We start from the raw sequence: 25,449 nt of genomic DNA, 5'->3' as shown, positions 1-25,449 counted from the left end.
CACTCGGAGAAAGGACACAGAAAGAAACAGAGTGAATGTAATGCAATAATGGTATATATAGTAAATACATAGGTAGTTAGAGAAGGGCTCAGTGCATCCAGAGAGGTTCCCCAGCAGCCTAGGCCTATAGCAGCATAACTAGGGGCAAACTAAAGGGACGTCAAGAGGGGAAGTCAGTTGTGCAAATGAAAACACCAGCATACCCCGTCAGGGTCACCCAGTCAGCCCTAACTATAAGCTTTGTCGAAAAGGAAGGTTTTAAGCCTGGTCTTAAAAATAGAGAGGGTGTCCGCCTCCCGACCCCAACCTGGGAGCTGGTTCCACAGGAGAGGTGCCTGATAACTGAAGGCTCTGCCTCCCATTCTACTTTTAGAGATTCTAGGAACAACAAGTAAGCCTGCAGTCTGAGAGCGAAGAGTTCTGCTAGGATAATATGGTACTATCAGGTCTTTAAGATATGATGGAGATTGGTTGTTAAGAGCTTTATATGTCAGAAGAAGGATTTTGAATTCTACAATTCATAACAGAATATATATAATTTGTCTCACTTTGTCATTTTGTCTCATTTTTGTCATTTTCTGTCTGGTTTTTGTAGATTTGTGTCTCATTTTTGTCATTCTGTGTCACATCTTTGTCTTTAAGATCTCATTTTTGTCATATTGTCTCATTTTGTGTCTCGTCATTTCGTGTCTCATTTTCTGACTTTTTATCATTTTCCGTCTCGTTTTTGTCCTTTTGTCTCGGTTTTGCCTCGTTTTTGTCATTTTGTGTCTCGGTCGTTTTGTGTTTCGTTTGTCATTTTGTCTCATTTTTGTCATGTCTGGTTTTTGTCGTTTACCATCACACTTGTCGTTTTGTGTCTCATTTTTGTCATTTTCCGTCTCATTTGTCGTTTTCTGTCTCGTTTTTGTCTTTTAGGTCTCATTTTTGTCATTTTGTGTCTCGTTTTTGTCGTTTTGTCTCCTTTCGTGTCTCATTTGTGTAGTTTTCGGTCTCGTTTCTGTCGCTTTGTCTCGTTTGTCATTTTGTCTTGTTTTTGTCATTTTGTCTCATTTTTGTCGTTTTCCGTCTCGTTTCTGTCACCTTCAACACCTTCCACTTCACCAAGAACCAGACGTGCGATTCCAGTTTCCATTAAATCAAAAGTAGTTTATTTAACTTTGCCTTCTCTGTATAACTTTATTATAATAAGACACTTCTCTGCTTGTACATTGCTCCCTTGAACTAAAAATGGCAACATTTGTTTGTGGGAATGTAAGTTGGGGTAGACAAAACTTAGATACATACCAATATACATACATGTGTGTATATTACGGTTCCGTTAATAAAACCATAAATGCTAAAAACAGCTTGAACCACTCCAGGTACCTGGGTAACGCTACCTGCTGGAAACATAATACAATCTTTGAGTATTTTTTTTCTGGAATACACTACTTTAGTTTCTCTTTTAACATGGGTACATACAATAATGCGCACATTAAGAGTTAAGGAGGGATGAAGGACTCTTTGAGCCAGTGTTAAGTGTACAGCTATCAATGTAGAAACCAGTAACAGGCAAGGCAAGCTGCACCCGCGGCCGTGTTCATGCTTAGAAGAAGTCAGTGAAAAGTCAAAATATGTCCAACTTCGCTTGCCTGCTGAAGAATGTACGCTTAAATTACACACACACACACAAAAAAAACTGGTGAAGCTCTCGACTGCAGGTTCTTCATTTGGATGCTGAACATATACACACAGCTGGATGTATATACGTGGATGTATTTAAGAAACAGTTCCAATAACGTCTGTTAAATCATGTGTGGGCAAACGAGGCAGAAAGTGCTTGCCGTTCATGTTGAACCCTCTGGTCCCCCACCCCTTCCCAGGTTATTACAGACACCGGAAAACACGCACACACACAAGCACACGCACACAATAAATCAGCAAATGCCCGACTCACAACGTCCCAGAGACGATCTTCAAACTGTTGTCAGTAAACAAACAAACCCCAACTTACAGCAGTGGATGAGAAAAATCGATTTAGTTCACCTCGGATGTCGTCTCAAGTCCTTTTCGTGTCTCTACGGTGTGATATAAACTACCAATCAAACATCGATCCAATGTTTCCTCGCTCCAGGTCAGCATTAGTGAGATCTCGGTAACCGTGTGGTGAACTGTAGTCCTGAATTCACTTCGTTTTGGGGGCTCCTCGTCACACGCTTTGAAAAACACTTCCTCAGACCAGGAGTCCTTCTCCACAACACTCGGCTCAGCGCTGTACTCTGGGCCCAGACAGAGTACCTGCAGCCCGCCCACAAACATCAACACAAAAAGGAAGGAAAAGAAAAGAAAAAACAGCAACCATGGATGTTTGTTTTACTACAAGGAGTGCTTATTAGAACAAATTCAATCACCTACCGAAGCAGAAACAAGTTTATGAAAGTGTTTTTTATCCTGTCGATTCTACTGTGACATACATTTTCATTTAACTCATTTTTCACTTTGAGGGAGGAAAAAAAAGAGTTAAAATGGTGTTTAAAATAAAGCCGTCAAACTATCGGTACAGTCTTCAAAGGGTGAACTCATGAGAGAAAGAAAGGATGCTTTGATTTTTAAAGAGGGATGCTACGATGAGGCCGGAAAAAGCCTTTATTCCTAAAGAAAAAACAACCAATATCTAATGAACGGTGAGGGAAAATATTCACACCGTCTATCTGAACAAGCAGCAGATATTAAAAACAAGTGGATGCGAGTGTAGGTGAGCACTGAGCAGTCGACGGGTCTTATCACAGTAATCAGACGGGACCGAAAAGTCGGCAAAAAGGAAGGAATTGGGGGAATTTAGTAAAAAGGTATTTTAATGACCTGTTGTAGAAGAAAACACACAAACCCCTGACATTTTTAGAGGCTCAAACTCAACCGACACAGGACCAAAATTTAAAAAAAAAAAAAAAAAAAAAAAAAAAAATAGATACAAGAGAAAGCAAACATCTTATGTTACATTGTTCTGGTTAAAAGATGACGTGATACCACCCAAGGCCAAAGTGTGGTAGAAATATACACAGAAATATAAAAGTTAGCCCGATCCAAACGCCAATTTAATCCCATGTTTTGCACCCACATGACTGCGTGTCGTAAAAATGTCGTATTTGTGCTTGTAAATGCGAGTGTGTGTGTGTGAACGACGTGCACCCCCGACCCACAAACACATGCTTGTCAAATCCAACAGGGGCCACTTTCTGGGGGAAAGGTTTAAAAAAAAACTAAAGAAAGAAAAGAAGGGGGCACAAATGAACGGAAAGACGGAACAAACGTAGAAATTTACAATAACGGACGGTAGATAGTAGAGAGGTGAGGGGGTGGGGGGCAGCTAGAGTGAATGAAGACCACCTCCATGTACTGTACACAACGCACTACTGTGTGAGGATGCCGACGGAGAAGCCATGAAGGAGCGACCAGAGGGGTAAAGATGTGACAGTTAATGTGTGTTGGGTTGAAATGTTTTATATTCCATCACTTCCTGTTCTTCGGCGACGGCCAGTTTCCACGCTTCTCTCCGCGGTTGCCGCCGCCGCCGTTGCCAGGCCCACCGGAGCCTCCGCCAGGCGGGCCGCGAGGACCCCTGCCTCCCCCTCCGCCTCCAGCGCCTCCGGTGGTCACCCTCCGGTTCTGCCGCTCCATGCCGGGACGCTGGCTGGAGAAGCTTCTCTTATTGGCCGAGGGCTCTTTACCTGCCACGTCGCGCTCCACCAGACCTCCACCTCCCCCTCCTCCTCCTCTGCCCAGGTGGTGGTGATGGTGGGAAGCGAACGACTTTCCTCCTCCTCCCTCCCGGTCTCTGAACTCGGTGAAGTCGCTGCTCTCGGAGGCCGTCTCCCACTCCTCGTTGGCCTGGTCTGAGTTCTGGTTGGTGAAGTCGGGGGACTTGGCTCCGTGGCTGTGGGGGTGCTGTGGGTGGGTGGGGGCGGCGTTGCTCTGGTTGTAGTGGTGATGGTGGTGGCTGTTTGCGTTGCTGAGATGCCCTCCACCGCCGCTGCTGTTGTTAGTTGTTAGTGTGGCGTTGTGGTTGGCGTTCTGGGCGTTCCCGGTGACAGGAGCAGAGGCCGGTGCTCCGTTACTGTCCTGGACTGAATTCAGGGAAGGAGAGGAGGGCCTTCCTCCCCCAATGACCCCCACTCCTCCGTTAATCCGAGCGGCGTTCTCTCGCTCCTTCAGCCTCCGGAAGCGTGGCGGCTTGTCCTGCTGGTGCTGGGAACGCCCGTGACGGCGACGCCTGGGGGGTCGCTCAAACCCACCAGGAGGGAACCCACGGTTGTTGGGGAGAGGGAGCGCGTTGGGCCCTCCAGAGTTTGATGCAGGGTTGGTTGGTGCTTGCTGGGCTACAACTCCTCCGTTCTCAGTGGAGCCGAGGGCAGCAGGAGGAGCAGCAGGTACAGACGGCTGAGGGGGGTTGGTCCCCTGGTTCTGAGGTTGACCTCCATCAGCTGTCTTGTCCTTCTTCTCTCCTGCATTCCCTCCCCGACCTGAGTCTTTGGGCCCAGAGGTCTGAGGAGGACCTTGCTGTTTCCTGGCTGAAGAGGAGGACTTGGAGGACCCACCGTGAGACACCGAGTTGGGTCCAACCCGGTGTCCTCCAGCTGATCCTCCCATATTGCCACTGCTCCTGTAGATGTTTCCTCCTCCACCACCTCCACCACCCCTGCCCCTCCTAGAGGGCACACCCCTGGGGGTGAAGACTCGGGCCTGGGAGCCTCTAGGTGGTGCAGATGAAATGTTTGCGGTGGCAGCGGCGTTGGCGTTATCAGAGCCGTTCTTGGTGTTGGGTTTCTGGTTGTCTTCTTTGTCTGAATGACCCAGATCACTGGCTCCACTCTCACTGCCAGTTTCTGAGCCCCTCTCTCTCCTCCTCTTGGGGATTTCTTCATACTCTGAACCCTCACTACGGGTTTCACTGCGGTTTCTGGCCCTGGCTGGATTATGCTGAGACCGGTCCTGACCATGCCGGCCTCCAGCTCCTTCACCCTTGGATTCCTGATGGTGGCCACCACCACCAACTGATGCTCGGTAGTCTCTGCCACTCCTGCCACCCATTCTGCCCCGGCTGCCACCAGTGGGTCCAGCGCTGGCCGTGTAGGTGCCCCGGTAACCACGGCCACGCCCGAAGAACTCCCCCCCTCGTCCCCGACTGGCTCTGTTGCCTTTGGCTGGGACTCCGTGGTGGTGGGTGGGGTTACCTCCTCTTTCAAAGGAGCGGTCTCTGTCCCTCCTGGACCCTGAGAAGCCAGATGAGTTGGCGTCTACATCTTTGGGCCCTCTACCTCCTCCTCCTCCTCCTCCTCCTCCACCTGAGGATCGTTCTTTCCCTCCGTTCCTGGGTTTGGCTGTCTGGGCTGGCTCGTCTTTAGGTGGAGCTGATGTGTTTTGTGAGCTGGAGGTTTCCTGTTTCATGGAGGAAGATTGGCCGCCGTCTTGCTCTTTATCTTTTCCAAACCCTTGGCTTGGTTTTTCTGCTCCATCCACTTCCCCGCCGTCTCTCTTGATTTCTTTCAGCGCCGGCTTCTTAATGGGCCCGGCTCTCTTGTTGGCGTTGCTGCCTCCGGTCTGGTTGGAGGCTTTGTGGTCTGACGGAGTGTTGGAGTCTTCTCCTCCACGGGAGTTGTTCCCACCTCCTGCATTGTTGGTCCTCCTTCCATGTGAGGACCCCCCACCCATATTGCTGCTGCCGGGCCGTGGGCCCCACTGCGTCTCCGTCTTGTGCTCCCGTCCTCCTCTTTGGTTTGATTTGGGATGGGGGTGCTGCTGAGGCTGATTATGGCTGCCATGCTGAGCAGGAGGTGGGCTGGAGGTGATGGTGGAACGAGAAGCATAAGCCGGGCCGGTCTTCTCCTGCTTCACATGGCTGCTGCCGGCGTTACCACTGCTGCCTCTTTCACCGAGACCGTGGCCGACAGCAGCGTCGCCCTCTCTCTGCGATGGGTGGTGATGCAGGGCCACTTTAACGCCCCCATCCTCCCTGGCAGAAGAGGAGGAAGAGGAAGAAGAGCAGGAGGATGAGAGGGAAGGTTGGTGGAGAGGTGGAGAAGAGTCGGTCTTCTTAGCGGGGGCGTCGCCGACCCTGTCACGGCTGTTTTCTGGCTTGTGAGGGTGGAGGGGGAAGTGAGGCTGCTGGGGGTGGTGGCCGTGATGGTGGTGGAGGTGAGAGTTGCTGTCAACAGGAGGGAGATCTGCACGACTGTTACGATCGTAGTGAGGATGTGGACCGCCCCATATCTGGCCCTGCTGGGACCCTCGAGGAGGTCCTTCATCCTGATGGGTGAAACCATGCGGCTGATTTCCTCTATCACCCCCCCTCTGCTGCTGCTGGTGGGGAGGCATCCTACCGCCCTGATCAGGGAAGTTGCTGTAGTTGCCCCGCCCACCCATGTAGTGATGAGGGTGGTGACTGCCCCCTTGGGTGGTAACTTGAGTGCCAACAGGAGGAGGAGTTTGATTGGATGTTCCAGATGTGGAGCTGGGCTGCTGGATGGGTCCCAGTCCACCGTCTCTCATGCGGTGTGGAGGAGTGTCACTCCTAAGTAGAAGAAAAAGAACATAAAGCACTCATTTTATCTATCATTTTTTAAAAAGAAAGACAATTTTAGTTTCCAACTGCTGTGTACAGAGGTGGGACAAAGTATTAGTCAAGAAACGCTACTTTTAACCCTCATGTCGTCCTGTGGGTCAAAATTGACTTGTTTCAAAGTTTGAAAATGGGGGAAAAAAAAAAAAATCACAGTGAAACTTCTGATGTCCACATTTTCAACATTTTTGGGAAATCTTTGAACATTTTTTGGTGGAAAAAAAAATGTTAAAAATGTTTCTTAAGAACATTCACATAAAAAACAACCAAAATCCAGCGAATTTCACTGGATTTTGGTTGATTTTTATGTGAATTTTCTTAAAGAAAATATTAGAAGTGTTACTGATATATGTGGAATCACTTTAGATATTTTAGGATTTTTTGGAAGATTTTTACTCATTTTTTGAAAATATTTCCAAGAATTTTCTAGCCAAAGTTGGGGGATTTTTTATTATTATTTTTTTTTAAATAAAACTTTTAAGAGAAACTTTTAAGGAATTACTGGAATTTTCTTCCTGAAGGTTTTGCAAATTTTCAGAAATTTGGGGAATTTTTTTTGCGGAATTTTTGAATTTTTTTTTCCAGACAAGGAAACAATATTTTTTGGTGCCCGTAAATGAGGACAACAGGAGGGTTAAAATGCTTATAGATTAGAATAATTTTTCACTGTTTCCTCTACATTCATTCAGCAGCGGCGGGCCGCCATTCCAAAATCCCAGCCGCCACTCCTTCAAATTTTTATTTATTTTTTTGTTATTGTCTCAAATCCACCACCGCCGCATGTCTCCACCTTCACAGCAGAGTTCTGCACTGGGTCAGGGTCGGGTTAATACGACGTTAATTATTCGCGACAACGAGGCCTTGAAAGTGACGTCACGTCCAGCACCAAGGCAGCAGTGTGGACCATTTCACGTACCTGGGCCCTTTGGCCACATCGTCATCCTCCAATCCCTGCTTCTGCCTGAGGGGAGATGTTAGCCCACGGTTCTCCCCACCACCAGGGAATACCTCCGGCCCCCAGGCCAGCTTAGGATCCATAGGGGGGGTCCCACGGTGAGGGTGCCCTGGATGCTGCTGCTGCTGCCGGTCGAAGGGATCTGAACCAGATCCTCCTGAATCGGACCGCTCACGCCCAATTAGCCCTGTGACAGTGAAGACATAGATATGAAAAGAAGCTGTAAGCACTAAAGGCCGGGTTATGCTTGGAATTACAAATGAGACGCTTGGAATTCCGCTCGAGAAACCGTGTGTGACTTTATACTCCATGCGGCATCTGCTCCCAAACTGCAGGGGGCAGTGTATCGCAAACACACACCTACCTACCATAATTTCCGGACTATTGAGCGCACCTGAATATAAGCCGCACCCACTAAATTTAAAAAGAATAAAAGTTTTGTACATATATAAGCCGCACCTGACTATAAGCTGCAGGTGTCCATGTTGTAATGTGAGATATTTACACAGAAAGATTTTTTTGTAACTTTTAATTAAATAAATGTTTTTTTTTTTTTTTTGAACAGTGCCTGTAACACGGCAGTAACACGCAGTGAGTTAGTTCACGCTGCCAACTCCAACGTCTCACCATGGATTCATTGATGCCAAGCTTACGTGCAGCAGCTCTATTTCCTTCTTCCACAGGCAAATTGATTGCCTTTAACTTAAAAGCTGCATCATACGCATTTCTTCGTGTGTTTTCCATGATGAGGGTGTGTGCATGAAGCGCACAATGACTGATTTGAAGAATTTAGTATGAGTGTGTTTGATTTAATTCGAACAGTTTCATTGGTCCACTGTGACCTGTTCGGTAATTTCATTCTGACGTGACGAGGCTAAACGTGTTGACGGCATGAAGCTCGTCTTTAAAAATCTATAAATTAGCTGCATCGTTGTTAAAGCCGTAGGGTTCAAAGCGTGAGAAAAAAGTAGCGGTTTATAGTCCGGAAAGTACAGTAGTCTACTCTAGTACTAGAGTAGAAGAAGTTTGCCATCGTTTACACCACTTACAACATGGCATTTTACCCAACAGCTGCATTTCAGCAGTTAGTTTTAATTTCACGCTATGAATTGCTCATAACCCGGTTACCACAGTGATCTCTGTGTGATGAATCGTATTGGTTTCTGCAGAAATCAGCCAGTCAGATTTAATGCTTTTTGATGCCATTTTAATGCTAGACTGTAAAAGTTTTAATGTCAAGACCGTGAACAAATTACACAGGCTTATTTTTTGTAAAAGATGATTTTTATATGAAAACTGTCCCTACATTTCACTATTTCTGAATCTGGAAACCACCCCTGACCACCCACAGGCTGCAGTCATTCTCTGAATTCCACGTTTTCTAGCCATTTTTACTGGAATTTGCATTTCCCCAGTTTTTGGCAATTGTACCCAACCAGCCGGAACAATTAGTGCAATGTTTCGGCATGTTTACGCAGATGCACATATCTGACGAATCGCAGTCTATAATTACATATTATTATATTATTATTAGCAAATATTTTTCTTGAGAACTGCAGAAAATTTTTTTTTAATACCACTGAGAATCAAAATTTCATGATTTTTACTGCCATTTAAGGCCTAAATTTTCAGAAAATCAATTTAATGACTATTAATGCTTTTTAATGCCCTGCAGAAACCCTGATATAAATGCCTGCATTTCTGAACTTCTGCTGCTCGGAACTCCTGTTCGCCAGTTTTCCGCATGTCTCCGTCTGCGTAGTTAGAAAAATTTGGAGGTGCGTGACGCTGAAATGTTCCGCTTGAGAAGGGCCCTGTGAGGACGCGTGGCGGCTAAAAAGATGTAATTTGTCCACACGGAGCCACACGGACACGGTAAGCATAAAACAAGCTTAACCCAACATACACTTTAATCTGAACTATGTCCTCTATTATAGCTGTACTGTGTTGTTGAATAATTTAATCTGTGAGACTGACCAGACGGATGCATGCCAGCTGAATAGTAATCCATGGGTGGAGGGCGACCCTGCATCATACGGGGGTCCATGTAGGGCATCATCATCCAGCGCGGGTCAAAGTTCATTGGCAGGGGTGGAGGTCGGACCATATTTCCGGCTTGGTACAGAGGACCACCCTGCTTAGGTCCCGGCCCTGGCTGGGGTGTTGGACCCGGAGAAGGACCCTGCTGAGCCTGGGGCTGGGGGGACAGCTGGCTCTGTGAGGCCTGGCTGTGCTGCTGCTGCTGCTGTTGCTGCTGCCACTGCTGCTGCTGCTTCAGGAGCTGCTCCTGGAAAGAAATCAGTGTGAAATGGAAAAATACAGCAGTCAGGATGCTGAAGAGAAGAAAGATCAGACATATTGTACCTACAATGGCATGCCAGTCCTACGAGACGTGTAGCAGTTATTTTTATTCATGTTATTTATTGTTATAAGAGCAAAGTAATTTAGGACAACATCCAGTAGAGAAGTACAAATCCTGACCTGCTGCTGCCTCTGAAATCGAGGTGGAAGAGACTTCTGGTATTTGGAGTAACCCTGGCCAGAAGGACCACCAGCCTGACGACCTGCTCCGCCTCCAATGTTCTCAATCTTCACTGGGTCAACTCTTTCACCTCCACCTCCTGCACGGATGTGAGGGCTGCCCATGGGCTCCTCCTTATTCTCTCCTGGTGGAGGTACATCCAGTGTGGGCTGCTGCTGCACAGCTGGCTGGGAACACTGTTGGACATCTGAGCCAAAAAAAGGTTGCAGAGTTTAGAGAGCAGATTTCATCTAACAGCAGTTTCCACATTAACCACCAGGTAGAACTGTTATTACCGTAGTTTCTCAGTCCAGCCTTGTTTTTTAATCACCATCTTGTGGTGTATACCTGAGAACCTCACCTGCACTGGAGTCATAGCTGCTGTTGCTGCTGGCTCGCTGACGGTCACTTCCTCCAGGACCAGGCCCGGGCTGGACAGCCAGCACTGGAGGCTCCTCAGGGTCCACACAGGGAGAAGGAGGCTGGCTGATGTTAGGGGAGGAAGCTGAAGCTGAGAGAGATGGACTGGGGCTGCCTGCTGTGGCAGCTGTAGAGTTTCCATCTAGGCTGGGGGTTTTACTGCCGCTGCCACCACCTCCTGCGCTGCTGCCCTGCTGCTGCTGCTGCTTTTCATCCAGCCTCTTCAGCTTCTCGGCGCAGGCTGCACGCCTCTCCTCCTCCATTCGACGCTCTTCCTCCTCACGACGGCGTCGGGCTCGTTCCACAGCAGCAGAGATCTCGGAGGACGACTGCTTCCTGCGCTGACGCCAAGTTTCATCCTCATCATCCCCCTGGGAGCCGTGGACCAGCAGGCCTGGCTGGGGAGGAGGGGTGGGGCCTCCGGCTGCAGGTGGATGCTGGGCAGGGGCAGGTTTCCCCGGGCCCAGAGGGGCACCCTGGTTGTGGGGGCGGTCCTGAAAAGTTAGAAAATATTTAATACTCCACGATTCAAAAATCAATTAAACCTTATAAATTACATTATTGTAGAATAATGTTCTATGAATGATTATATCAACTGCAACAAACTCAAGAGGCAAAAACGTGAAATTAAAACCAAAGATGACTTTGCTCTCAGACCCGTGGGCGGTGGATGGGACAATGGTAGAAATGGTTTGCCTATGAGGACCTATCCGGATGTCTACCTGTCGGTAAAAGGAGTAAGGCCCTTGTCCGAGGAGCGGCCCAGGTGGGGGGGAGGGCTGCTCCCGAGGACCACCCAATCCAGGCCTACGCCCCTGTATACAGGCAGACACAGTTAGCCATGCTCCACCACAAAACCCTACACTGACACAAACACACAAACACTAACTCTGCCCACAGAGAAGTCTTTGTTTAACCGTATAGACACACAGTCTGTGATGTAGATCTGGACTTCCTGTCTTTCCCAGCTTGAATACAGTCTTACTGTGCAGCACTTTGCTGCTGCAGTTTGGCACACTACCTGGTAGTTGGATGGAGCTCCCTGGGCCGCCCAGCCGCTGCCTCCCTCCTCGGCCCATCCTGGCTTGCTGGAGGGTGGTTGGGGGCCATTGTCAGCATTAGAAGGAGGGGTGCGACGGGTGTCTCCGCCACTGTCTGAGCCTCGGGAGTGAGACGTTGCAGTTGCATCCTGGGACCTCTGCTGCTCACTGATTACAAAAGAAAAAACAAAATCAAAACAAATCACAGGAAAGCTTATATATTTTAAGCCTGAAAACACTACTGTGAACATTTAATGTTATCCAACACTAAACGTAACCGGTCACCTACCGTGAGTCGCTCTTGCTCTCGGTTCTCTCCTCTTCACCCTCCTCATCTCCTTCATCGTCACTGAACTTCAACTTGGCGGAGTAATCAATCTCCTCATGAGCTCCTGTTTAGGCAAAAAAAAAAAACAAAACGAGACAGATAAAGACCTCATGTTTGTACCTCTGAGTTCACTGTAACATTATTCATCATCCATCGCTGTGAGGAACCTGATCCTGCAGCCCACCTCCCTCCACTCAGTGAGTTGTAGCAACTCAAACCACTCTGCTTGGATCAGCAGGATATGTGATATGCAGAAACAACTGCAATGACAGAAAGCATCAATCTCATCCTCTACCATGATGCCATCACCTCCTAAATAATTTAAAAGCATGAATCAACATGAGGTGCATTAAAATAGCTGAACGTCCAAATTTATTGTGCAGGACACTCCCACAAATAACAACAAAAATGGAAGCCTCTGCCGAGCCAGTGTACTGTAGCTGCCTTTATTTAACTGAAAATGCTGCATTCAAAAGCACAATTTCAATTTTATTCCATCTACACGAGACATACATGAAAACAAAACCAGTCTTTCAGCAAAAAAACATATATATTACTTTGAGATTAACCAGAAATTCTGTTGTGTAACTGCATCAAAAGTAGCTCAACTTATCTAAACAGCTATTTAACCCTCCTGTTGTCCTCATTTACGGGCACTAAAAAATATTGTTTCCTTGTCTGAAAAAAATCCAAAAATTCAGCAAAAAAATGCCCCAAATTTCTGAACATTTGCAAAACCTTCAGGAAGAAAATTCCAATAATTCCTTAAAAAATTCCCTTAAAAGTTGGACTTTAAAAAAATCCCCCAAATTTGGCAAGAAAATTCTTGTAAATATGTAAAAAAAAAAAAAAAAGAGTAAAAATCTTTCAAAAAAAAAATCTAAAGTGATTACATATATATCAGTAAAACTTCTAATGTTCTTAAGAAACATTTTTAACATTTCTTTTCTTCCACCAAAAAATGATCAGAAATTTCCTAAAAATGTTGAAAATGTGGACATCAGAAGTTTCACTGTGAAAATATTTTTTTTCTCCACCTTTTCAAACTTTAAAACTGGTCAATTTTGACACGCAGGACGACACGAGGGTTAAATATCAGCAATTCATCATTTCAAAGTTCTCCACCAATGTAGATGTTTCCAGTGCTTTTATAGCAACACAATTCTGAGTGGTTCTTAATTTCACATAAACAAAATCTTGTTTTTTATACATCTGGACCACAGCCGACTCTCTTTACACATTAGTTGCATATCTGTGAATGAGTATGTTTTTTTTACCTGCCCATCCCTCGTCTCCGTCGTGGTCCAGCTCATCCAGCTCCTTCAGGTCATCCTGCTTTAGGATAGAGGGTCGCTTTACCACCTCTGCACCTGCATCGCGTGGGCCGCCCTGTGGCCTGCCGTCAGGACCACCCGGCCCACGAGAGAACCTGAAAGAGCAGAGGAGGTTCCTTGTAAGAGACATGAGGAGACAGTAAAAGAATTACTTTTAGAATTATGTGCTTTTCAATTTCTACTGAATTTGTTTCTTTCCTCTGAAAAGTAAAAAGCTCAGTAACACACATTGAACCCTAAACTGTTTTTGTTGGGTCTATATCCAGAAAAAAATAACTTCAAGAACATTCATAGACCTCAGCCTGCTTAATGCTAAAAAATGCATTGCACTATTATGGAAAAAGACTAGTAGACCAGTAGTGACTCAGTGGCTGAAACAGATGTTAACCATCTTTCCATTTGAAAGACTAACATATATACTGAAATTATAAAAACATGAGTTTAAGAAGATATGGCGTCCTTTCATTGATTCTGTTAAGAACTCCAATGTAACACTTGAAGAAGAAGGTGAATGATGTGTGTGGACTGTACCGTTTCCATGGTTGTGATTTGCTTTTTCACATTTTTTTTTATTAAGATGTTTGTAACGTACTTCTTGTAAAGGTTACTTAATCAAAGCAGAGAAGCACTGTTGTTGGTTTGATTTTGTCTGTGGTTGTTATGATTGTATGGATTTTTTTTGTTGTTTTGTGTTTGAAAAAAAATTCCAATAAAAAAATATTGTGGGGAAAAAAAAACAGTAATTTCCGATCAACATTGTATCAATACTAGCATTGAGACTTTTTAGCAATGAACGTACCTTGGAGCGGGCCCTTCCCCAGGTGGCGGGTACCTGTAGGGCCCCTGAGGGCCATAGGGTGCTGGGAAGGGCAAATAGGGAGGATACATCTAGAGACGCCAAAAATACAAAACAGACCAAGTTCAGATTGCAGTTTTGTTCATATTTGGGAGAGAAACTAAGAGAAAATGGAAAGGAAACTTACGAAGGGAGGCATGATTCCTCGATATTGTGGGAACCCGGGCCCCACAGGGGGCTGGGGCAGGGGCAAGGCAGGGCTGCCTGCAGGAGGGTTCCTAGGTGGCCCGTGGTTCTGAGCGTTTGGAGGGGGGACCCCAGCTGCCCCATCCATCACCAGAGCTCCACCAGTGCCACCCTCTGCTGCCCCCTCCCCAGACAGGGTGGGCGCCAGGGCTCGGCCCCCACCGTCCCGCCAACTTGTAACGTCTGAGGACAGAGAAGTGAGTTTGGTTTATGGGCATTAATTGAATAAGATCAGAGATTCACAGTCACTACTTTACACCTGTTACACATTCTTTTGACCTGGAGTGCGTAATGCTCACTTAATAATGCAAACTGATTAGGCACAAAAAGCACTCAGCCTAAAAAGAATCTTGTGGGAGATTCTTTTTTCATCACCACTGCCTTAATTAAATGACTGGGTGATCAATTATAAGAGATGAAGTGGGTATGACTCACTCTGGGGGCGGAGGCTTGGTCCGGGCCCATACCACTGATCTGCAGTGCCCTGTTCTTTGCCAGCTTTGTCCTGGTCGCCAGCCGCCTGCAGGGTGGGAAATTCCTCGCGAGAGAATGGCGACGGTAGGTTTGATCCCTTTCCACCTGCAAAGAGGGACGATGAGGAGAGAGGCTCAGTTTCAACAAGAGCTTCAATCCAGAGAAATGTACACAAGACAAACCAAAAGGGAGCCTCACCATCCCCTTGGGTTCCATGTGTAACACTGGCCTGAGCCCAGGACCTTGCCCCTACGGCCTGGGTTGAAGCTGGGGCCAGAGCCTGAGGACAGGAAACACACAAATGTTACACGACAGATGTCAACTATGGCTGCTGTGAATCCTCCACTGCATCCTTTACTCAGAAAATAACTTTGCTTTCATGCTAGCGGGACTGTGTGTACCTCTGAAGCTGGTGGGGTTCTCGGGCGGGTCGGTGCAGGTATCTGTGAAGCCACAGGCTGCTGCGATTCCGGCTGCGGTGCTGACAATGCATCGGTACTAAAAGAAAGAAGAAATGTATTGGGTGAGAGTGAAGCAAGCAGCCACACAAGAAAGGATGAAATGACTTCTCATTAGGGCTGGGAATCTTTGAGTACCTCACGACTCGATTACGATTTCGGGGCTACAATTCAATTATGAAACGATTATTGATGCATCTTTAATTTTGTGTATTGATGCACTTTTTCACAACACACATTTCTTTCTGTCTCACTGAACAAGCTTTCTATCTGGCTTCAACAGCGAGGACACGACTTCTGTTTTGGTTTGGTTGTGGAGTGTCGGGATGGGCGTGAAACAGCGATGGGATGCTGTATCTGGGCTCCATTGCATGCAGCAGTGCTCGAAATCCCTGATTTTCCCCGACGGAATAAGGACGCAAATCTTTGACAATAAATGCCACAATGACTTTCGTAATTCACTTCACCTTTCCCGATGAGGGTGGCAGCTTTCTAATTGCTTCGTTGATTGTTCTCTGGTCGGTAGCGCCACTAGTAGCCGCAGCAACATCAGCCTGCTGGTGGAATCGAGTTACATGGCTTCTTGTGTTTGTTGTGTTGTCAAAGTATTTTATTTTAGTGCGACACAGCTTACATATAACGTTGTAGAAGCCGAAGTGTTTCCACACGTCTGCTTTTACATCAGAAGGAGCTGTTCGGATCTCATGGCGAGGTGGGCGACGGTCAGCCTCGTTTGTTTTCCTCTGTGTACGTCGGCGTGTCCGTTTCAGGTACGCATCCCAAAGTGTCCCGGAGATGACGTGTATCGTGCTTCTTAGTTCCGCATTATTTAGAACCTTCTGTATTACTTTAACCCTCCTGTTGTCCTCATTTATGGGCACCAAAAGATATTGCTTCCTTGTCTGAAAAAAAATCCAAAAATTCTGAAAAAAAATTCCTCAAATTTATGAAAAATTGCAACACCTTGAGGAAGAAAATTCCTTAAAAGATTCCTCAAAAAGTTTTATGAAAAAATGTAAAAAACCCCCAAATTTAGCAAGAAAGTTCTTGTAAATATTTTCATAAAATGAGAAAAATCTTCCAAAAAAATCCTAAAAATATCTAAAGTGATTACATATATATCGGTAAAACTTCTGATATTTTCTTAAGAACATTCAGATAAAAATCAACCAAAATCCAGCGAAATTTGCTGAATGTTCTTAAGAAACATTTTTGACATTTCTTTTTTTCCACAAAAAAATGTTTAAAGATTTCCCAAAAATGTTGAAAATGTGGACATCAGAAGTTTCACTGTGAAAAAAATATATTTTTTCCACATTTTCAAACTTTAAACCCAGTCAATTCTGACCCGCAGGACGACACGAGGGTTAACAGATTTAAATAATCGAAATTTGGACGTTTGTTAATAGATTCAGATTCCTCCACGTCAGAATCGCGATACATCTAAGAATCGGAAACTTCCCCCACCCCTACTTCTCATAACATCGTCCCTTTCTGATCTTGTCTCCTGTTGAAGAGGTTTGCTAGACTGGGAATCCTCACCTCTTTGGGTCTGCTGGTTCCTGTTTGCTTGCCCATCCTGTGCCGTCTTTGGGAACGAGCGAGACGTTGGGATCGTTGCCTTTGTTCTCTGCCTTCAGACTGGGCAGGTTGGCAGGGGGTGGCATACGCCGCGCGGAGGCAACTTTACCAAGAGACTGCAGGCCATGGCGGGGGGGAACTGATACGGGAAAGAGAAAGGAGGTCATTAGCACAGATGGACCACTGGAACCCGATACTCCTGAAATCTACTGGGACTAAAGAGTCCGACAACAGGGACGGCGTTCGCTGCTTCTTCACTGGAAATGCAATCCAGGCGCTGAGCGACCAACAAGGCTGCAAACAAGGAATGACTTTATAAAGTGTAAAAATTCCAGAGAAGACATTAACTGCAGATTGTAAATTAGTAAAACTATAAATTTAAAATCATTTCTAGACCATGACAAGTTGTTTTGATCATAAAGTAAAATACTAGACTGCTCATTGCTCTTTTGTCATTTTGTGTCTCATTTTTGTAATATTTTGTCTTGTTTTTGTCTGATTTCTGTCATTTGCCTCATGTTTTTGTTTCTTGTTTTGTGTTTTTTTGTCACACTTGTGTTGTCTACTTTTTTGTGGTTTTGTTTGTCACTTTTTAAATTTTTTTGTGTCTTCTCTAATCTTGTCTCGTTTTTGTCATTTGTCCATTTTTTGTCAAATTTTTTGTCTCTTTTTTGCTTTGTTTTGTGTTGTCTATTTTTTTTTTATCATTTTGTCTTGCTTTTGTCATTTCTTTTTGGTCTCATTTGTCTAAGTTTTTGTCTTTTTTTTCTTTGTTTTTGTCATTTTGTGTCTGATATTTGTAAAAATTTTGTCTTGTTTTTGTTGTTTTTTGTCAGACTTTTGTCATTTTGATCATAAAGTAAAATACTATATTATTCAGTTCCAGATGACTAAATGTTGTGTTTCTTTGTAGACACTGTGATCTGGAAGTTGTAATGTGGAAATGATAAACTCAGGCTGAATATTGCTGAAATTGAATTAATTTTTCTGAAGAAATTTCAGGTTGTTCATGATGTTTTGTAAAAAGATAATTCCTGAAATGGGAACATTTTCAGAATGTACTTTTTTGCACTAAAACAAAGGAAACATTAGGAGGTGTGGTTATTTATTGGATATTATGCTGTGATTTTACTGATCCGGTCCACTGGAGATCAAACTGGGCTGAATGTGGAACCTGAACTAAAATGAGTTTGACTCTCCTGTTCCAGATGTTATTAAAAAGCTCCAGTACACCCACTTCAATTACAGTTTATGGAGAAGTGTTGGGATATTGATGCTTACAGAACCATGGAAAAGCCTTCCAGTTCAGAAAAGTGAAGCTGCAGTGAATATAAATCCCTTATTTGTTTCCTTGAGGCTCAGAGAAACCACAGCAGTGGATGGTTTCACCCCGTAGGAAGGGGGAGTCGGTAGTTTGGGAACAGGGACAGCTGCTGAGATCTAGAGGGGAGCTTCTGAATAAAACATAAAGTGAGGACTGGGCGCAGAAGTCAAACAGCGTCCACAAGTAAGGCTCTGTCTCAGGTCAGGCTCAGCTGACATGTCAGGACTCAAGAGCCGGTCGCCCTCCAGGCCCGGCTTTCTCTTTCAGTGAAGCAGTCCACCTGTCTTATCAATACTAATGGTGCACATCCCTGAATAATAGCAACAGCATCGGCAAAAACTGACTCTTAGATTCATGCACATCCTGTATTGGAAATTGGCAAGAGGACTATTAAAGAGACAGTAGACTAATGCAGGATACAACACAGCAATTTTAAACACCAAATCCAACTGTGGAGGTCTGTTTCTTTCTGCTACATCTGATCGATTACAAAAGAAGCTGTACATCTTTAACCCTCGTGTCGTCCTGCGGGTCAAAATTGACCCGTTTTAAAGTTTGAAAATGTGGAGGAAAAAAAAACATTTTCACAGTGAAACTTCTGATGTCCACATTTTCAACATTTTTTGGGAAATCTTTGAACATTTTTTGGGGGAAAAAAAGAAATGTTAAAAATGTTTCTTAAGAACATGGGTTTTGGTTGATTTTTATGTGATTTTATGTGAATGTTCTTAAAGAAAATATTAGAAGTTTTACTGATATATATGGAATCACTTTAGATATTTTTAGGATTTTTTTGGGAAGATTTTTACTCATTTTTTGAAAATATTTACAAGAATTTTCTTTCCAAATTTGGGGGATTTTTTTTTTTTTTTTTAAAATAAAACTTTTAAGGAATTATTGGAATTTTCTTCCTGAAACTTTTGCAAATTTTCAGAAATTTGGGGAATTTTTATTTTTTGCTGAATTTTTGGATTTTTTTCAGACAAGGAAACATTATTTTTTGGTCCCCGTAAATGAGGACAGCAGGAGGGTTAATGGCAAAATTTAAAGGAGATTTTTGTACCCCTCGCAGAAGAGAACAGACATTTCAACCCATCTAAGAAGCTTGTGTGTGAGCTAAAGCTTGGGGACGACAGACCAGATACTCACCAACAGGCTTTTGTGTTTCAAGGCTCTTTCCTTTGTATGTATCAAACAGGTTGAGAGACGCATACTTGGTTTTGCCTTCCTTCCCCTTTGCAGTTTGCCCAGAGCGCTCTGACATTGCGCTGTCCGCTCATTGAGTATGGTGAGCCCTGAGACTGGGGGAGGAAGCAGAGAGAGATTGACACCATGTATACACAGAAAGTGAAAGTGTTGGCTTCACAAGCATTCAAAACAACTAAAACAGACGCAGTTTCACACATCAGAATATAGTAAACACAGGATTTGAATCATCTCCTGGCTGAGGTTGATGCAGTCAAGCACTTCTACTGTAATTTACGATACAACAGCATAACTTATCAGACTGCAACTAAATCCTATGAAGCAAAATACCTGTGGAGGGGAAACACACCGAGGAAAGCCTAAACTTATTTTTGGAGGTTTGTAGCTCCACTTTTCATGAGTTCACCAATCCTTTATGCCATGTAGACAGAATAAATGTGGATTTACACATCTCTATTTTCTATTTTTTTCCTTACAACATAAATAATTCATATCCCAACAATTTGGAACTAAATGCAATTCAAATGTTTGAACAAGATAACAACATACAGATTCTACATCATAAAAAAGCAGCTGAGAACAGCAAAAAGGCTCCCTTGATGAATATAAAAATAAACTAGACACGCCCATTTATGAACGACTGAAATATCCCCAACATTACACATTTTCACCTGAAGATTGTTGGTTTTTTACTCTGTCAATCCATACAAGTTAAAAAAAAAAAGTTTGTGTACCATCCCATGAGTATAACCTGTTAGCTGACCAATCTTAAAATATTACATCAGGGGCGTCAAACTCATTTAGTTCAGGTTCCACATTCAGTCCAGTTTGATCTCAAGTCGACCGGACCAGTAAAATCACAGCATAAGAACCTATAAATAAACACAATTCCTAATTTTTCCTTTGTTTTGGTGCAAAAAAGTACATTCTGAAAATGTTCCAATTTAAGGAATTATATTTTTTACAAAACATTATGAACAACTTCAAATTTTTTAAGAAAAATAAATTCAATTTCTACAACAATATGCCTCAGTTTATCATTTCCACATTACAACTTCCAGATCACAGTGTCTACAAAGGAACACAACATTTAGTCACAGCTATCTGGAACTGAATGATGTAGTATTTTACTATATGATCAAAATGACAAGTCAGACAAAAAAAGAAACGGCAAACAACAAAAACAAGACAAAAAAATATTACAACAACGAGACACAAAGCGACAAAAAATGGACAAACAACACACGTGAGACAAAAAAGACAAAAAAGAGACAAAAAACAACGAATGAAGCAAACAAAATGATAAAAATAAGACATGCGAGACAAAAAGGAAACACAAAACGACAAAAACACGAGACAACCGACAAAAGCCCAGAAAAAAAGACAAAAAGCATCAAAAACAAGACAAAATATTACAAAAGTGAAACAAAATGACAAAAACGAGAGAAAAATGACAATAATGGGACAAATGACACAAAAAAACAAAAAAAGATACAAAAAATAGACAAAAAAGTTACAAAGCAACAAAAAAATGGACAAATGACACAAACAAGACAAAAAATGACAAAAGCAAGAAATAAAATGACAAAAAAGGACAAAAACCAGCAAAATCTTACAAAAATAAAATGAACAATCTGGTATTTTACTTTAGGATCTAAAACAATTTGTCATGGTCTAGAAATCATTTTAAATTTATAGTTTTACTAATTTACAATCTGCAGTTAATGTCTTCTATGGAATTTTTACCCCGTGAGGGCCAGATTGGACCCTCTGGAGGACCGCTTTTGGCCCGCGGGCCGCATGTGTAACACCCCTGCTAAAGTGTGTCAGGATTTTTGTGGCAGTCGCCTCACTGCACAGATTCTGCAGCTTTTGAACAGGCGTACAAGTGGTCCATAACTTCTCTGAGACATATTAGTGTTTACGTTAATGTTAATCAGGTCAAAATCAACAATATGCCGGGGTAAATATGGTACAATGTGGGCAGATCTGCTCATCACAGGAAACACTGCACAAAAGAAAAGGGAAAAAAGCAGAACCACGGTTTCCATGGCAACGCATTATAAATGATATTCTCCCATGCCTTGCCTTGAGACGGGGTTGGGCTCCATGGCAACTGCCAGGCCTTTAGCTTGAACTCATTTTACTGCACATCAATAAAACACGCGGTGCTGACTTGATCTGTCCGGTTCAGCGTGGTTCGGCCGCATCCGTCAGGTTGAACCGCTGCCCCCGCTCCACCCACCATCCATTCCGAACAATTAACTAGAAAGAGATTGTTCCTCTGACATTATGAAGCTACGAGTAGCGTTAGTCATTTCATTCACTCACTTTAGACAGTAGCTATAAAATAATGAGATCCAATTCACATGGTCCACGATCAGAGAAATATTAGTTCAGCAAAGAATTCAAGTGGCAGCTCTTTGTTAGATTGTTCTGTGTTTTAATGACTTAGATAACTGTGATCTGAAAGAATTAATGGAAATCATGAGATCTCCTATACTGAATAAGACATCTACCTGAACAGATGTTTTCTAGGGATTCACAATGTACCGTTTCAGCATCAACACTGCAGCGTGTGCAAGTTCGAGTAGTAAATTTATTTAAATCATTCTACAACCTTTTTTAGCCACTTGATATAAAAAAAAAAAAACTTCAAGGAGAAAAGTCTGTCTGTCCCAAAACACAGAGTTGGTTGACACGTAGGCTCCACATGTGCCGAGCGAAACGAGTGAAGAACAGGAGCAAAACACTGAAAAGTACGAGACAATAAGTTGCATCAGTCCTAGGAAAATATTTCTGCTACAGACAGGATGCCTTTAAATAACAGTCAATGTCTTGCACTGCACCAGGCAACACAACTAATGCCTCTGACCATTTACATCAGCACCACAAAGCTCTGCACGACGAGAGCAAAGTCAGACCTGAACACCATCCAAAGCAAAAAAATATTTTGAGATATCTTTCATGTGAGAAAGATTCCAGACATGTATTTAAACAATTCTCATTTTTATTTTCTATGCAGATGCTCTGCCCTACAAAATCACCCCAATCATTCTAGACGATTCATTCTTTTTAAATATAGTCATTCAAGTCCTGTGCAGAAGAACATCATTGGAGCCTCCCTGCCCTCCATCCAGGAACTGTTCTCCACTACAACCCGGAAGAGGGAACATCTTCAGAGACCCCACTCACTCTGGATATAAACCGTTTTCCCCCCTCTCCTCTGGCAGGCACTACAGAGCCATGTACACTAAAACCTCCAGACACAAGAACAGCTTCTACCCCACTTCCACCAACCTAATAAACAGCTGGGCTATTCCTCCACAACTGAATAACATACAGTATACCAATGGATATGTACAGTAATTTTTTTTCTTCACTAATAACAACATTCTCTGCTTTTTGCACGGATTTGATTTGATCAAATTTATTTTGAACATTTCAACGCAAGAAGAAAACAACAAAAGACAATGAATAAGTTGCTCAAAAAGGAGTGGGAAGAAGCTTATCTAATCCCACCTCGTCTCCTTACACAAATGATTGTAAATCTATTCATTCTGCTTCTTCAAAATACTACCATTTATAAACAATAATAATACTGAACATGATTTGGAATAAATATACACCAATATGTCCATTTACATTTATACTCTGCTAGTGTTACACCATACAAGAAAGATTCCAGACATAATTTTTTAAACAATTCTTATTAATTTTTATTTTCTATGCAGATGGCAAATGGTCTGTATTTATATAGCGCTTTACTATACCTGTAAGGAATATATATTTTTTTTTAAAGACCATCTTAATCTTGCAATGGAAATTTTCAAATATAGTGCAGCCTTAGTGTTTACTACCCAGCCAAAAGACCCAGAAAAAAAATATTCTGAATGCCTTTGCTAGTGGTACACCATATGAGACATATTTTTAAACAATTCTTATTATTTTTATTTTATATGCCCTACAAAACCACCCCAGTCGTTCTAGATAGACAAATTCTTTTTAAATATAGTCATTCAAGTCATGCAGAGGAGTTTATTCTTCTAAAAAGCAATATATATTAATCTTCATCTTGCAATGGCAATTTTCCCAATATAGTGCAGCTTCAGTGTTTACTACCCAACCAACACATGCAGAAAAAATAGCTTTGGATGCCTTTGCTAGTATTACACCAAATGAGAAAGATTCCAGACATACTTATTAAACAATTCTTATTATTTTTACTTTCTATGCCCTACAAAACCATCCCAATCATTCTAGACAGATTCATTATTTGCAGAGGAATCTTTTATTCTATTCTAAATAACAATATATATGAATCTTAACCTTGCAATGGCAATTTTCCCAACACAGTGCAGTCTAGTATAGTGTTTACTATGTTTAATCCAACCAACAGATCCAGAAAAATATGCTTCTAAAAGACCCAAATGTGAATGCAACTGCCTTCTCCCACATACAGGGACAAAAACCCACGATGTCTGCAATTACACACATAATAAATACAGAGTAAACGCCACGAATAGCAGGATTCACACGGTGACGGACGAGCAGCAGCAGCACTGCATCGTGCCTCAATAGCCAGATGAGATTAGAAAATTAGGTCGTGGGATGGCTGGTCAGCTACAGTACATGTTGTATGGGGATTAACGGGGGCTAGCGGCTACACCACAAAGGGGCCTCGTAAAGCTAACCACTAGCACCGATCACAAAGGCCATGGGGCAAATTCAGACAAGTAGAAACGATACTAGAAGCCGAATCGGGGTGGTAAACACATAAAAAAAAATTTACACCCGGGTGAAGTGGAGGCATATGATATTTGGGTGCTAACGTTAGCCGGCTAGCAGGGCCTCCGCGTTCTCGTTGGGAGGGGGACTGCGTTGATGTTTCATAATGCATTTTCAACATCATTAGCTCGCTGCTAGTTAACTCTGTGATGTGCAAGGGGGTTGAATCGCACGCCGACATCACGGATTTATCAAATTACGTTGCGTGTTCGTGGTTGGTATCGTGAAGTGGGCGACGAGGAGAATAAAAAGGTTTTATTAGGAGAACAACACAAAATGGCGGTGGAGAAAGGCCCCGGACCGGCTGTGTGGCTTAGCTCGAACCAGCTCCCCGTTAAAAGACACCGCCAACACGGGCACATCTTTTTAACCGTGTGGAAAAATACAAATCTAAATTGTCATCCGTTTTTTGTGCACGGTAAACTGACAGTGTGTCGGCTGAAGCTGCTAGCCTCACAATGTTATTCCAGAGCTGCGCTAACGTTCATCCGCTAACGTTAGATGTGCAGAGTTTAGCATCTAAAAGTAAACATATCTCAACAGCAGAGCAACTCTACAGCCAGTTGTACCAAGAAGCGAACGTTTAATCGGAAAATATAACTAATTTCGGCTAACCACTTAGCCGAGCTAGGCTAACAGGCTACCGTTAGCCAGCAACAGCAACTAAGACACAAAAATACGACTAACTCCTCCACAAAACCGCATTTCATACGAGCCAGATCCGTGTCTAGATTTAATAGTGACGGTTTCTGCGGGGTATAGCGAAATAGCTCAGCGTTTGGAGGGAAAACATGGAAGATTTTCCGGCCACTGACCTGGTCTTGTCCCGACTTGTCTCGAGGTTGTATCGCAGAATGAGGTTAGCTGTAATGCTATCGCGTAGCTTTCTAGCTAGCTGTAAGCAGCGCTATCCTGCTGCATAGTCAAACACATCAGGTCTCTGCTGCCTCACACTAATTCTCAGATGACTGGCACCGTGTAAAATGAAAGAAGGTGTTCAGCTTACTTGCGCTCCTTTCGTTTTTTTTATTCCAAAAAATAAACGAAAAGGGGGGAAAAGAAACTTGTTAATACTGGACTCGATCCGTCGCCTAAAGAGCCGTCAACGGCTACTGGGTAGTTTCATGAGATGGGAGCCGTTTGGGACCTCTACAGTAAAAAACGAAGTGCGACTCTTAAACATTTAACCCCTCTATCAAACTAACTGTAATAGGGTAATCAAACGTACCGTTTTCCTGGGACTTGTCGGACTTGTCTTGTTCTGGCCGTCCTGATTGTTTTTTATAAAATGATGAAAATGTCCTGGTTTTCATTGTTTTTCATTGAGCCACTAAACGATCAAATATTTTGTTAGTTTTTTGTAAAGTCGGATTGCTAATA

General features: G+C 43.5%; 1 protein-coding gene across 3 annotated transcripts; it reads right to left on the bottom strand.

Moving 5' to 3' along the window:
- Positions 1-1,128: 1,128 nt before the first annotated feature.
- Positions 1,129-25,229, bottom strand: prrc2a (proline-rich coiled-coil 2A). Of its 3 annotated transcripts, none has more exons than XM_055017567.1 (17): positions 25,076-25,229; positions 19,225-19,376; positions 16,713-16,890; positions 15,114-15,210; positions 14,911-14,992; positions 14,674-14,817; positions 14,180-14,421; positions 13,996-14,084; positions 13,140-13,291; positions 11,824-11,926; positions 11,516-11,702; positions 11,217-11,309; positions 10,436-10,988; positions 10,035-10,282; positions 9,531-9,840; positions 7,515-7,740; positions 1,129-6,550 (listed from the first exon to the last, which is right to left on the bottom strand). In XM_055017567.1, the coding sequence occupies exons 2-17, from the start codon at positions 19,337-19,339 to the stop codon at positions 3,493-3,495; spliced, it is 5,877 nt and encodes a 1,958-aa protein (XP_054873542.1). In that variant the 5' UTR covers positions 19,340-19,376; positions 25,076-25,229; the 3' UTR covers positions 1,129-3,492. The 3 variants fall into 3 exon arrangements, with proteins under 3 accessions (XP_054873542.1, XP_054873541.1, XP_054873543.1); XM_055017566.1 differs by lacking the exon at positions 25,076-25,229 and adding an exon at positions 24,885-25,054; XM_055017568.1 differs by lacking the exons at positions 11,217-11,309; positions 25,076-25,229 and adding an exon at positions 24,885-25,053.
- Between the last annotated feature and the right edge of the window lie 220 nt (positions 25,230-25,449).

The sequence above is a fragment of the Amphiprion ocellaris genome, chromosome 15 (assembly GCF_022539595.1).
Source record: "Amphiprion ocellaris isolate individual 3 ecotype Okinawa chromosome 15, ASM2253959v1, whole genome shotgun sequence".
Classification (NCBI taxonomy): Eukaryota; Metazoa; Chordata; class Actinopteri; family Pomacentridae; genus Amphiprion; species Amphiprion ocellaris.
This window is presented reverse-complemented; position numbering and strand designations above follow the sequence as displayed.